Source organism: Saimiri boliviensis, chromosome 4 (assembly GCF_048565385.1).
Source record: "Saimiri boliviensis isolate mSaiBol1 chromosome 4, mSaiBol1.pri, whole genome shotgun sequence".
In the NCBI taxonomy this organism is placed as follows: domain Eukaryota; kingdom Metazoa; phylum Chordata; class Mammalia; order Primates; family Cebidae; genus Saimiri; species Saimiri boliviensis.
In genome coordinates, this window is record NC_133452.1 from 12,084,825 (window position 1) to 12,097,356 (window position 12,532).

At 49.5% G+C, this 12,532-nt stretch overlaps 1 protein-coding gene across 9 annotated transcripts in view; it reads right to left on the bottom strand.

Annotated features, from left to right (window-relative positions):
* SYNJ2 (synaptojanin 2) overlaps positions 1–12,532 on the bottom strand; it is a 122,080-nt gene that overhangs the window by 9,063 nt on the left and 100,485 nt on the right. For 8 of the 9 annotated variants that reach the window (XM_010344300.3, XM_010344299.3, XM_074397198.1 and 5 more), the window contains 8 exons: positions 12,184–12,340; positions 10,720–10,837; positions 8,306–8,524; positions 8,123–8,201; positions 6,335–6,503; positions 5,763–5,936; positions 2,783–2,917; positions 935–1,047 (listed from right to left, as the gene is read on the bottom strand). In XM_010344300.3, the coding sequence (XP_010342602.1) occupies positions 935–1,047; positions 2,783–2,917; positions 5,763–5,936; positions 6,335–6,503; positions 8,123–8,201; positions 8,306–8,524; positions 10,720–10,837; positions 12,184–12,340 (1,164 nt within the window). The remainder of the gene's footprint in view (positions 1–934; positions 1,048–2,782; positions 2,918–5,762; positions 5,937–6,334; positions 6,504–8,122; positions 8,202–8,305; positions 8,525–10,719; positions 10,838–12,183; positions 12,341–12,532) is intronic. The other variant, XM_010344301.3, reaches the window with a different exon arrangement.

The window sequence follows — 12,532 nt, forward strand, 5'->3', positions numbered from 1 at the left end:
CTGCTTCCTGGGATCAGGCAATTCTCCTGTCTCAGCCTCCCACGTAGCTGGGATTACAGGCGCCTGCCACTACACCCAGCTGATTTTTGTATTTTTAGTAGAGACAGGGTTTCATCATGTTGGCCAGGCTGGACTTGAACTCCTGACCTCAGGTGATCCACCTGCCTCGGCCTCCCAAAGTGCTGGCATTACAGGCATGAGCCACCACGCACGGCCAAACGTGCTTTTTCTTCTTCATCCAGCATCTGGGTTGCCTTTCATGACCTATTTTCACTACTGTAAACCACTGGCCTCCAGTCACCCCTCCACCTGTCGGGGCTGCACAAGCACCTGGCCAGGCCCAGCTTCCCAGAGGCATCCCGGGCACAGCATCCCCCCCAGCACCTGGCCTCCCCTCTCTTCCCTCTACTCCCCTGCCTTCACCTGCTCTCTTTCACAGCAGTTCATGGAACCCTCTGGAACCCTGCACCTCCACAATCCTCTACAGCTTTTACTCTTACTAGTGTGTTCCCCAACTTCATTATTTAGGTGTCTTTTTAGCCTGTTCTCTCAATTAACTTGACTCCAGAATGACCATCATTTTCCCGGGATGACACGGGATGACAATCTGAATTTCTCCCCTTTTCCCTTCTACCAAGCAATGCTCTGTCCGTACACTAAGGGCAGAGGCAAGAATGGGAAGAGAGAGAAATGGATGAATCTGGAAACCAGGGATACTTGGGATTTTTCATCAAAAGCAATTTTCTCTAGAACACTCCATACAACCATTTAAAAGCCCTATGGAGGACGTTCGAGGGTAGGTTATGGGGTCTGGAGATGCACTGGTGAGCAGGTAGAGGGTTAAAGACATCTAAATCTATATATTCGCTGGGAAGAGAGATCCCATACTCTACTGCAGCAAAACCCTTGGGTGTGAAATGAGTGCAGAACTCACTGGTTGCTGAAGTGCTCCTGGCAGGAGTCTCGCTGTCTGCAAAATCGAATACTGCCCATGGGTGCCGGAGGAGATGGAAGCATCTGAAGCTGACTTTTTCACCATTAAACCAGCTGTGAAAACCAAGGAGTGAAGAATCTCAATCTCAGTGAAGCACGGTTTCCCAGCCAGCTGCCAGGAGCCCGGCTAGACGGACGGATGTCCCAGCAGAACACAGGCACGGCGAGGTCTGAGTACTCACTCGGCACCTAGGGCGCCCACAGAGCCGGGCCCTCCTGGGCTCTCTATGGAGTTTCTCACTAGATTCTGCCAGCGTCTACCTATTGATGTCAGTGATTTAGAGACACATTACTAGAATGCGAACTTTAATCCTGGGGAGCCAGATCTGATATAAAAACCAATTGATTTTGAAATGGTTCCAAATACTATTACTAGAAACGCATTTTTTTTTTTTTTTTTTGAGATGGTGTCTCACTCTGTTGCCCAGGCTGGAGTGCAGTGGCATGATCTTGGCTTACTGCAACCTCCACCTCCCATGTTCAAGCAATTCTCCTGCCTCAGTTTCCTGAGTAGCTGGGATTACAGGCCCCTGACACCACATCCAGCTAATTTTTGTATTCTTTTTTAGTACAGACAGGGTTTCATCATGCTGGCCAGGTTGGTCTGGAACTCTGACCTCAGGCGACCTGCCTGCCTTGGCCTCCCAAAATGCTGGGATTACAGGCGTGAGCCACTGTGCCTGGCCCAAGGACCAGATTTTTAAAATATTGTGTGGGGAAGAAAATCTTTCAAAAACCCAAGCCTGGGCAACATGGTGAAACTGTCTCTACAAAAACAAAAACAAAAAAAACAAAAACAAACCCACCAAGACTGGTGGCATGTGCCTGTGTTTCTAGCTCTGAGGTGGGAGGACCGCTTGAGCTGAGGAGGTCAAGGCTGCAGTGAGCTGTGAGATCACTGCACTCCAGCCTGGGCGACAGAATGAGCCCATCTCCAAAAAAAAAAAAAAAAAATCCAAAGCAGGGGAATAAACTGTTAAATTACACTTTTAAATCATACTTGCAGCCATTAACAAATCAAGTTTTAGAACATTTAATGACACAGAAAATATAGCCCGTTAAATGAAAGACAATTGACCAGAGAAAATAGGTATTAATTCTGTTAAAAAAAAAAAAGTACGTTGGTACAGATACATGTAACCGGAAAAAGAAGTCTTTTGTAACAATTTTATCTGAAGTGAATTTAAAAATTTTGTTCTCTAAAATTTCCACAATAATAGATGACTTAGACATGTTATGTTTCGGTTATTTTTATATCTGGGCATGAGGCTTGCCATAGGTTACTACTGTGACGTCAGCCGCGATGAGCCCAACGGCTTAGGAAGATCTAAGTCTGATCATCGCGTTTTTGGGGAGGAAGAAGTAAACAGTAGCGGGAAGATAGAAGCTGATCAAAAGCACATCACAGCTTTGTTTTCTCGGCAGCAGAGCGAGGACTGCGCAGCAGCTGAAGAGAGACGCATCTGACTGTGAAGCTCACGTCCCTACCAGGCTGCGCCCCATTCTGCGTTCTCTAAGGCTGTCAAGGGACAGCAGCTTGACACCAAAGCCCAGCTCCAGGGTGAAGAGCAGTTTTGGAAAGGAACCATTTAACGTGCCATGAGAAACACAACTAGCCCTGACATCAAACACATCCTGGATTTACAACAAAAAGGAGCCCAAGGAGAAAGAGGCCCTGTGGGGACCCGAAGGCCAGGAGAAGTGGATTCCAAGCTGTGTTTTCAGTAGCAGGGAACGCGCAGTTATTCCCGGCAGGCATCCAGGGAGCTGAAAGCAAGCAGAGTCTTACTTGGAGGGGGGGGTCTCTGCGGGGGGTGAGGTGGCCGAGGCCGGTTGGGGACCGACAGAGACCTGCTCGGAGAACGGTGGCGGAACTCCCCGACGGCTTCCAGCTCCCGCTTGAGCTCCACCAGGTCCGCGTCATCTGGAGGACATGGTGGGGCATGAGTACAACGGTCTGGTCCACACTCAGGCGTGTCAGACACGGGTCTGAGCACAGGAGGCCGCGGGTGGCAGGGGGACCTGGTGCAGGACAGTTGAAGGCTCTGTCCAGAAATGGGCATTCCTGTCTGCTGGCGAGGGGTCAGGGTGGGGAGGGTACCCAGTGCCTGTTTAGAACATTCAGTGGACCATGGACAACATGTGTTTCTCAGGCTTGAGAGACGCTGAGCTATTTCAAAGCGTGTTTTCTTGTGAAATAACAAGACTCGCACAGAGTGGAGGAGACAGTTGCGAACAGCCCCTGAGGGTCACCCAACCATAGGGAGGCGTTTTGAATTCCTCACTCAACACTGAGGAAGCTGAAGGTACTCTCCATGCTCTGGCAGCAGGGCAGTCTGGCATGCAGTGGCCAGTGCTTAGGACTGGGCATCCTGCTCCCTTGTCAATTCCCAAACCCTGTGGGCCTGTGGCCGGCCTCTCCCAAGGGTCTGCCATCTTGACCTGCCCTGCACGCACCTTCCAAGAGGCTGAGGAGTGTTGAGGAGGCAAGGCTCCTGCTTCACTACAGATCAAATCAGCAGCCCTTGGGCTGCCCCACAGCCTGGCCCTCTCCAGTTCACTTTGGCTTGGATACCCCACTCCTCGTATCCAGCGGCTCCACCCCATGTGTCCTGGAGGCTGGAACTGGGGAAAAGCAGGATTTCTCCTACAAATGGGAATGGCTGAATAACCCCATAGCATCAAGGGAAGATCCTCTCAATGCCCACCAGGTAGCAAAGCTGCCCATGTGTCTCGTGCCGCTCTATTAGCTTCATGCAAAGGAGAACCTGTGCTCACACGTACACTGGCTCCAGAGGCTGCCTGCATGACGGTCATCCCCAAGAAAAGGGTCCTTCTCATGGGAAGAGCACATCCCTCCAGCCACTTAGCTCTAGGGCAGACGCCCCTGGCAGGAGCAACACACACAACCAGCTCGATGCTCTGAAGAAGGCTGCTGCTTTGGTTTTGTTCCCCACACCTGGCTGTGTGTCCAAATCACCTGGAAAGCTTGGTGAAATGCCAGGCTTCCAGGGTCCCACCCCACTCCTGCCAAATCCAGATCTCTCTAGCAGGGCTCAAAAAGCCATACATTTAAAAGCTTCTGATTTAAAAGCTTCTGATGGTTTGGTGTAGGCAAGTTATTGATCAGTGTGGGGACCAGCATACAGTCAAAGGGGCTTGGAGGTCTTTGCACCTCTCCTGGCAAAGTACCCTTCCTGAGAAGTATCTTAATTCACTTTCAGCCCTGTTCTCTGCTCTCAGCCCCAGCTCAAGAGGCCCAATGCATGGCTGAGCTCCTGTACCTGCTGGTTAGAGTGTCCTCCAACTCGGGACGCAATGACTCACAGCTAGAGGCATGAGTAACTTCTGGGCTTCAGAAGTTACTCAAAACAGTTATTGGCCAGGTGCAGGGACTCACGCCTGTAATCCCAGCACTCTGGGAGGCCTAGGTGGGAGGATCACTTGAGCCCAGGAGTTTGAGACCAGCTTGGGCAACACAGTGAGACGCTGTCTCTACAAAAAACTATCTGGGCATGGTGGTGCATGCCTGTAGTCCCAGGTACTTGGGAGGCTGAGGTGGGAGGTTCGCTTGAGCCTGGGAGGTGGAGGTTGCAGTGAGCTGAGATCGTATCACTGCACTCCAGCCTGGGAGACAGAATGAAAGCCTGTCTCAAAACAAAAAGTTGTATCATTTAATCTAAGGGTGTGTGGTTCAATCTGTGTGACCTTTCAGGCCCTCTTAAGTCTAAAATGATACAATGATATGGCCATGTAGCATGACTGTAGGACAATATGATACTATATAAATGTGACAATATACAAACAACTCAGGACATAGATATGAAATATGTCTCTATTGGGATTGAATTGGAAGGTTTTTTTTTTTTTTTGAGATGGAGTCTCACTTTGTCGCCCAAGATGGAGTGCAATGGGGAGATCTCTGCTCACCGCAACCTCTGTCTCTCAGGTTCAAGTGATTCTCCTGCCTCAGTCTCACCATGCCCTGCTAATTTTTTTTTTTTTTTTTTTGAGACGGAGTTTCGCTCTTGTTACCCAGGCTGGAGTGCAATGGCGCAATCTCGGCTCATCGCAACCTCCGCCTCCTGGGTTCAAGCAGTTCTCCTGCCTCAGCCTCCTGAGTAGCTGGGACTACAGGCTTGCACCACCATGCCCAGCTAATTTTTGTATTTTTAGTAGAGATGGGGTTTCACCATGTTGACCAGAATGGTCTTGATCTCTTGACCTTGGGATCCACCCGCCTCGGCCTCCCAAAGTGCTGGGATTACAGGAGTGAGCCACTGCGCCCAGCCGCCCTGCTAATTTTTAAAAAATATTTTTAGCAGAGAATGGGGTTTTGCCATGTTGGCCAGGCTGGTCTTAACTCCTGACCTTAAGCAATCCGCCCATCTCAGCCTCCCAAAGTGCTGGGATTATAGGTGTAAGCCACTGTGCCCGGCCAGATCAGAAGAGTTTTGTGGGGGGTGGGAAATAGTCACAAATAGACAACTATTTGAATGTCCAGAAGAAACAGGAATTATCTTGAATCTGGTGTGTTAGGGGGGTACAAGTTACTGTAAAAAAATAAAATAACTAGAGGAACTCAGGATGTGGGAGCTGGCTGCCTCTGAAGAGCTGTCTCCACCACTCGCTGGGCCTGCCTGGTTTAAGTCTCTCCTGGGACTTGCAAACTTGACATCATACAGTGCCCAACTGCTGAGAGAAAAAGAGAAGTCTATCCTGAGCTAACTCTGTGGCAGGGGCTCCTGAGAAGAAAAGGGTCAGGCTACCTTTGTACGTCGGATGCTGCTTCTTTTTGGTGAGTGCAGGTGACTTGCTGGGCAGAGCCACTGCTGTGGGGCTGGGGACATCAGAAAGGTCATCTCCCCCCAATTCACTGTCTGAGACCCCAGGCTGACTGAGTTCATCCACCAAGTAGTCTTCATCCTCTTCAAGAATATCCCCTGGGAGAAATGAATCACAATTAAGGTGAAAACAATGAGGGGAAAAGCCATGGTCTTTCATTAGTGGGACTAGTTCGGCTCCTGTCTGGACACCTGCACCCTGCCCTGCAATCCAGGGTCCGGGTGCAAGCAGGGATGGTACCCCTACTCCACTCGTATGCCCACAGCTCTGCCATCCTCAAAGCCAGTGTTTGTAGCATAAGTTTAGACATCTCCATTCCCAGGTACCATAGCATGCATCGTCCACACATGTGAACATGTTCATCACATGGGATGGAGGGCTTGCCCTGTGGGTGTCCTCTGTCACTTCTGCAAGGTAGGCTTTAGAAGGTGTCCTTAAAAGCTCAGCCTGTTGCTGGAAGAACAGCTTGCCCGTCCCTCCCTGCAGGGTGACTAACCTTCTGACTCATAGTCCAAACTTGTGAAGTCAAAGTTTTCCTCCAGCAAACAGGAGTTGGCAGTGGGAGACACAGGGCCCATGCTGTCTCGTTTCCGAATGATCTCCTCTCGCAAACCTTTCAGCCAGTCCTTCGTCTTTGGTCTAATCTTCACTGCTCTGCCTTTTACCTGGGAGGGCAGAGTGGCCACCCAGGAATAAATAAAAATCATGACTGGTCCTGTTGATGACACAGTGCTTCTCATCCAAACCCACACACCCGCAGTGAGGCCAATCTTTACGTTTGGCCATGAAAAACCAAGGGTCCAGACCTCAGAGGGACACAGCATAGCTTTCATACATCTGGTTGAAAAAAACTTGAACTAGGCCTGGTGCAGTGGCTCACGCCTGTAATCCCAGCACTTTGAGAAGCCGAAGCAGTTGGATCCCTTGAAGTCAGGAGTTTGAGACCAGTCTGACCAACATGGCGAAATCCCATCTCTACTAAAAACACAAAAATTAGCTGGGCATGGTGGTATGTGCCTATAGTCTCAGGGAGGCTGAGGCAGAAATGCTTGAATCTGGGAGGCGGAGGCTGCAGTGAGCCAAGATTGTGCCACTGCACTCCAGCCTAGGTGACAAGGCAAGACTCCATCTCAAAAAAGAAAAAAAATAAAAAGTTAAACTCTCATCTCTAGCTTCCCACTTGGTACAAACCTAAAGCCAAGATACTATAAAAATGGAAACTACCTATGAGCTGCATATTCCAAAATACATACTCTAAAGAGAAAGACTGGAACAGTCTCCCACAAGGAGATGTGAGCAAAGACACATCAAGTAACTCGGCGGGAAGTACACTCTAAAATGGCTAATCTGCAGCTGCTGGTACAGCGGCCATCCAGTGCAGCACACCATGACTGACATTCTTCCTCCCTGTTCTGTCTGTTTGGTTGGTTGGTTTTTTGAGACAGAATTTCATTCTGTCATCCAGGCTGGAGTGCAGTGGCGTGATCTTGGCTCACTGCAACCTCCGCCTCCTGGGTTCAAGTGATTCTCCTGCCTCAGTCTCCTGAGTAGCTGGGGCTACAGGCACAAGCCATCATGCCTGGCTCATTTTTGTATTCTTAGTAGAGATTGGGTTTTGCCATGTTGTCCAGGCTGGTCTCAATGTGCTGACCTTGGGTGATCTGCCCACCTTGGCCTCCCAAAGTGCTAGGATTACAGGTGTGAGCCAGCACACCCAGCCTTCTTCCCTATTCTGCAAGTAGCCAGAGCTGGACATGAGACACCTCAGAACCAGAGTGAAGAATCCAAACTCTATCCTGCATCTGGTGTCTACACACAAAGACAGATTGGTGGCAAGGCATGAAAGCTCGTGCCTGTAATTTCAACACGTTGGGAGGTTGAGGCAGGAGGATGACGGGAGCCTGGGAGGCTGAGGTTACAGTGAGAGCCATGACTGTCCCACTGTACTCCAGCTGGGGCTACAGAGCGAGACCCTGTCTCTACAAACAATTTGAAAAATTAGCTGGGCATGGTGGCATGCCTGGGTCCCAGCTACTTGAGAAGCTGAGATGGGAGGACTGCTTGAGTCTGGTAGTTCAAGGCTTCAGTGAGCTGTGATTGTGTCACTGCACTCTGGCCTGAATGACAGAGCAAGATCCTGTCTCAAACAAAAAAAAAGAAGAAGAAAAGAAAGGCACAGGTTGGGCCACAGGTCAGGGCAAGAGGAGGGGAGAAGACACGCCCATGTGAAAACAGGGCTTGACCAGCCCCCACCCACAGTGTGGCCAAGCACAGCACAGCGTACCTTCATGCCGTCCACATCTAGGACACTGAGAGCCGAGTGGCTGTCTGCAAAAGTCACCAGCATCTGTCCTTGGTTGATCCTGGAATAAATGAAACGCCAGGTCAATGCCAAGAATGACCCGGCAGCTCTCACGGATCCTCAGCGACATCCCCTGGACCCCACATCAGTCAGGGCGGCAGTTACCTGACAAGAACAATTGTCCCATAATTCCCCAAGGTCTGCATGAGTTCAGTTCGCAGGTCCTCGGGAAACTCATTTTTCTCTTCTAAGGTCGGTGACTGAAGGTTTACCACAACAGTGGCGTCCGGGGGGCCCTGGAAAGAGGACACTTCCTGGAAAACCCTCTCCCGAGCACCCACATCGACTTCCTGAACTTCCACCTCCACGATCGCCAGCACGGGTCTGCGTGAGACAGGAACAAAAGAGGGATGACAGTGAGCCTGGGACAGATAGCCACACCCCCTGCCTCCAGTCCCTAGCCTCTGTCTCCCAGGGCTCTCTGTAAACAGTCAACAACCTGAGAATGTGGCCGCTAGCAGGTGGATTTGCAGGCTAGCGGCCCTGCCCTGGCATTTTAGTTCTCATCTTTCCTTTATCTTAGTATCACTTTGGCATGTTAATCTAAGGATAATTTGAGGGGAAAAACAGAAAAATAGAGTGTGGCGCTCTAAAGATGTATCCCAGCACTTGGAAAATAACCAGCCATCAGCAAAGATTTTTGACGTGGTGATCCTTAGTACTGCCAAGGACAGAGGGAAGTGGGCACCTGCACTCTGCCCAGGGTGCAGGTTTTCAGAGGACTGTCTGGCACTTTACACAGAGTTTCAAAATTGTTCATCTGTCTTCACCTAGTAATCTCACTTCTCAGACTTGATGACAAAGATTTAACGCATGAGGTTGATCATTTACAGCATTATTGATGGGAGGGGGAAAAAAAGGGAAAATTTTCTGTTTATTTATTTATTTTTTTGAGACAGTCTCTCCCTGTCGCCCAGGCTGGAGTGCAGTGGTATAACCTTGGCTCACTGCAACCTCTGCCTCCCAGACTAAAGCAATTCTCCTGCCTCAGCTTCCCGAGTAGCTGGGATTACGGGTGTGTGCCACCACACCCGGCTAATTTTTGTATTTTTAGTAGAGCCACTATGCCAGGCCAACATGGTCTGTTTCTTAATGGGGAAACAGTTCTGATACATTTATATAACACACTATGCAATCATTAGGAATAATGTAAAAATCAATGACGTAAACAGGAAAACAGTCTAGCAGGAAATAATGCAAACCTTATAGTAATTATGACATAGAGATGGCTATTACTCTATTTACAAACATTTAGAAAATCCTATATTACAAAAACTACATAGCCTTATTGAAAACAGCTCAACTCAGCTGGACACAGTGGCTCACGCTTATAATCCCAGCACTTTGGGAGGCCAAGGCGGGCGGATCACGAGGTCTGGAGTTCGAGACCAGCCTGACCAACATAGTGAAACCCCATCTCTTGAGGCTAGGAGTTGGAGACCAGCCTGGCTAACATGGCAGAACGCTGTTTCTACTAAAAATACAAAAATCAGCGAGGCGTGTTGACGCACACCTGTAATGCCAGATACTTGGGAGGCGGAGACATGAGAATCGCTTGAACCCTGGGAGTGGAGGTTGTAGTGAGCCAACATCGTACCACTGCCCTCCAGCCTGGAGGACTATGTCTCAAAAGACAAAATAGGCTTTTTGGTTGACAACTGCTCCCCACCTTCCTTTTCTTAATTTCTTCCCTTGTAAAAGTTGAAACTGATGTGAGAGTTTTGGCAGCAGCCTTGGGAAGGTCAAACTCTTCCTTATTCACACGCTCAAATGCCATCCTCTCCTCTGTCTTTAACGACATTCTGCAGGGTGAGTCTCCCTTTGCCGCCATCCTAGTGCACAGGCACCAGCGCCCACTGCGCCCTCTCCGTGGCATCCACCCCATCCTCAATGCATGAAGGCACAGAGCATTTAAAAAGCCTGGTATACGAAGGCCAGATGTGGTGGCTCACACCTGTAATCCCAGCACTTTGGGAGGCCAAGGTGGGTGGATCACCTGAGGTCAGGAGTTTGGGACTGGCTTGGCCAACATGGTGAAACCCCATCTCTACTAAAAATACAAAAATTAGGCAGGGGTGGCACCTGTAATCGCAGCTACTTGGGAGGCTGAGGCAGGAGAACTGCTCCAACCTGGGAGGCGGAGGTTGCAGTGAGCCAAGATCACACCACTACACTCCAGCCTGGGTGATACATCGAGACTCTGTAATAATAAAATCCTGGAGAAAATATTCATCAAGAGGTAAATCGGTAAGTTGTGAGTTCCATGGATATATTTAGTGGGATACTAGACAGCAGTTACAAATGAATGAACCAGATCTCTCCACAGGGAACTGCATGCTTTGCCCATAAGGATGTGTGTATGCATGTGGGTGCTTGTGTGCATAAATACACCAAAGAACACAGAATGATAGAACAGATAGCTGTGGACCCACCACCAAGAATTCCTAAATATTAGCTGTGGAGAGAGAGACACTGCCTTCCCCAGCACAGGAGAAAATGCCATCGAAGTGAGGACCTACCTGTGATCAGACGCTTGCAGCTCCGCACGGCCATAGTACTGGAGGACGCCAGGAGACCAGGTGTGTCTGACTTTGGCGTCAGCATCTAGATCACTCTCTAGAAGGTTGAGTTCTCCAGCTACTCACAGAGTTTCCGTTCGAGAGAGCGACATAGAATTGTGTCAATATCCAGGAATGCGATCATGAAACCTCCACGGTAGAGGTCTGCGCCATGAACTACCCCGCGCCCCAGACTCATCCTCTTGACTCCTTGACCTTGGAACCAGGCTTCAGATGCTTTGAGGCCTTTGGTTAAAAACATTCCTCACACCTAATTATTCAAAACTGTCATGACCATGCCTGCGGTCCTCGCCAGCGGGCCGACTGTAGGTCTGAGACACAGTGTTGCTGCCGTGTTTCCAGGACCCAGGAATCCCAGGAGATTGGCAGCAATCGGGACAGAAAGAGCTGCAGGAGCTGAGAACAGGAAGACTCATTCCAGGCCCCGTCTCTCGGAGCCCTGGGGCCACACACGTGTTCACAAACTCATCTGAAGGAAAATCTACATTGTCTGTTTACAGATGCAGTTCCCTGGCTATTCTCTCCCAAAATGTGTAACTAATTGTTGTTTTTTAAATGTGCTAGTCACAGGCATTCTAACTTTAAATAAACTTCACTTCCTAGCTGGGCATAAACAGTTGTTTAAAATATACTTGACAACCAATTATTATTTAATTATTTAATTTTATTTATTTTTTGAGACGGAGTTTTGCTCTTGTTACCCAGGCTGGAGTGCAATGGCGCAATCTCGGCTCACCGCAACCTCCGCCTTCTGGGTTCAGGCAATTCTCCTGCCTCAGCCTCCTGAGTAGCTGGGATTACAGGCACGCGCCACCATGCCCAGCTAATTTTTTGTATTTTTAGTAGAGACGGGGTTTCACCATGTTGACCAGGATGGTCTCGATCTCTTGACCTCGTGATCCACCCGCCTCAGCCTCCCAAAGTGCTGGGATTACAGGCGTGAGCAACCACGCCTGGCTGACAACCAATTATTTTTAAAAACTTGGAGTTTTACTGTGTCTTGCACGTGCTCAATTTGGAATTAGGGCTCTAAGCAGGTGAGACGCAGCTGAACAAATCGGGCTGGATAAAGAACATGATGGGGAGTGTGGGGCCAGGCAGGGAGGCCACCTGGTGCTTCCCTGCTCTCTTTCCCCACCCAGAAAAAAGGAGCGGGGGAACGGGTGATGCAGGGGCACGGAGCCAAGAAGAGACCTATTTGCAGGTCACCATCTCTAGAAAGAAGCCAGAGGGGGAGCCCCATGAAAGCACAACTTCCAAAGCTTAGGGGTTAAGTCTGGGATGAGTTTGGTGTCATCTGGGTGATGAAGAAGACCCACTTATGGGGCGGAGCACTGGGCTGAGGGGAAAGAGACTTCCCGGCGTTTCTCATCCACCCTCCCTGGCTCTTGAACAGCCCCTCACCTGTTTTATCAAAGGGATGTTTCTTCCTCCACCACAGCACCCGGTCCGTCCAGGCCGGAGTGCGGCATTTGTCACTTGTATCATAGGCAGCTGAGCCGACGTCATACTTGTAGGTGGGTCCGAAGTTAATGGCTCCTTCCTGAAAGTCCTTAAAAATCTATCGGGAGAAAAAGAAGTCATGAGGCCACCTTCATTTTAGATCCTGAATGTTATATACAAAAACGAAAACGGAAAAGGCAAGTCCCTAGTCCTAAAAAGTAACAGAAGCTCCATTACATTTGAAAGTCTGTCTGAAACTGGACACGTGTGCCTTTTAGTTAGCAAAAGAGCGATCCTCAGCTCAGCCCAC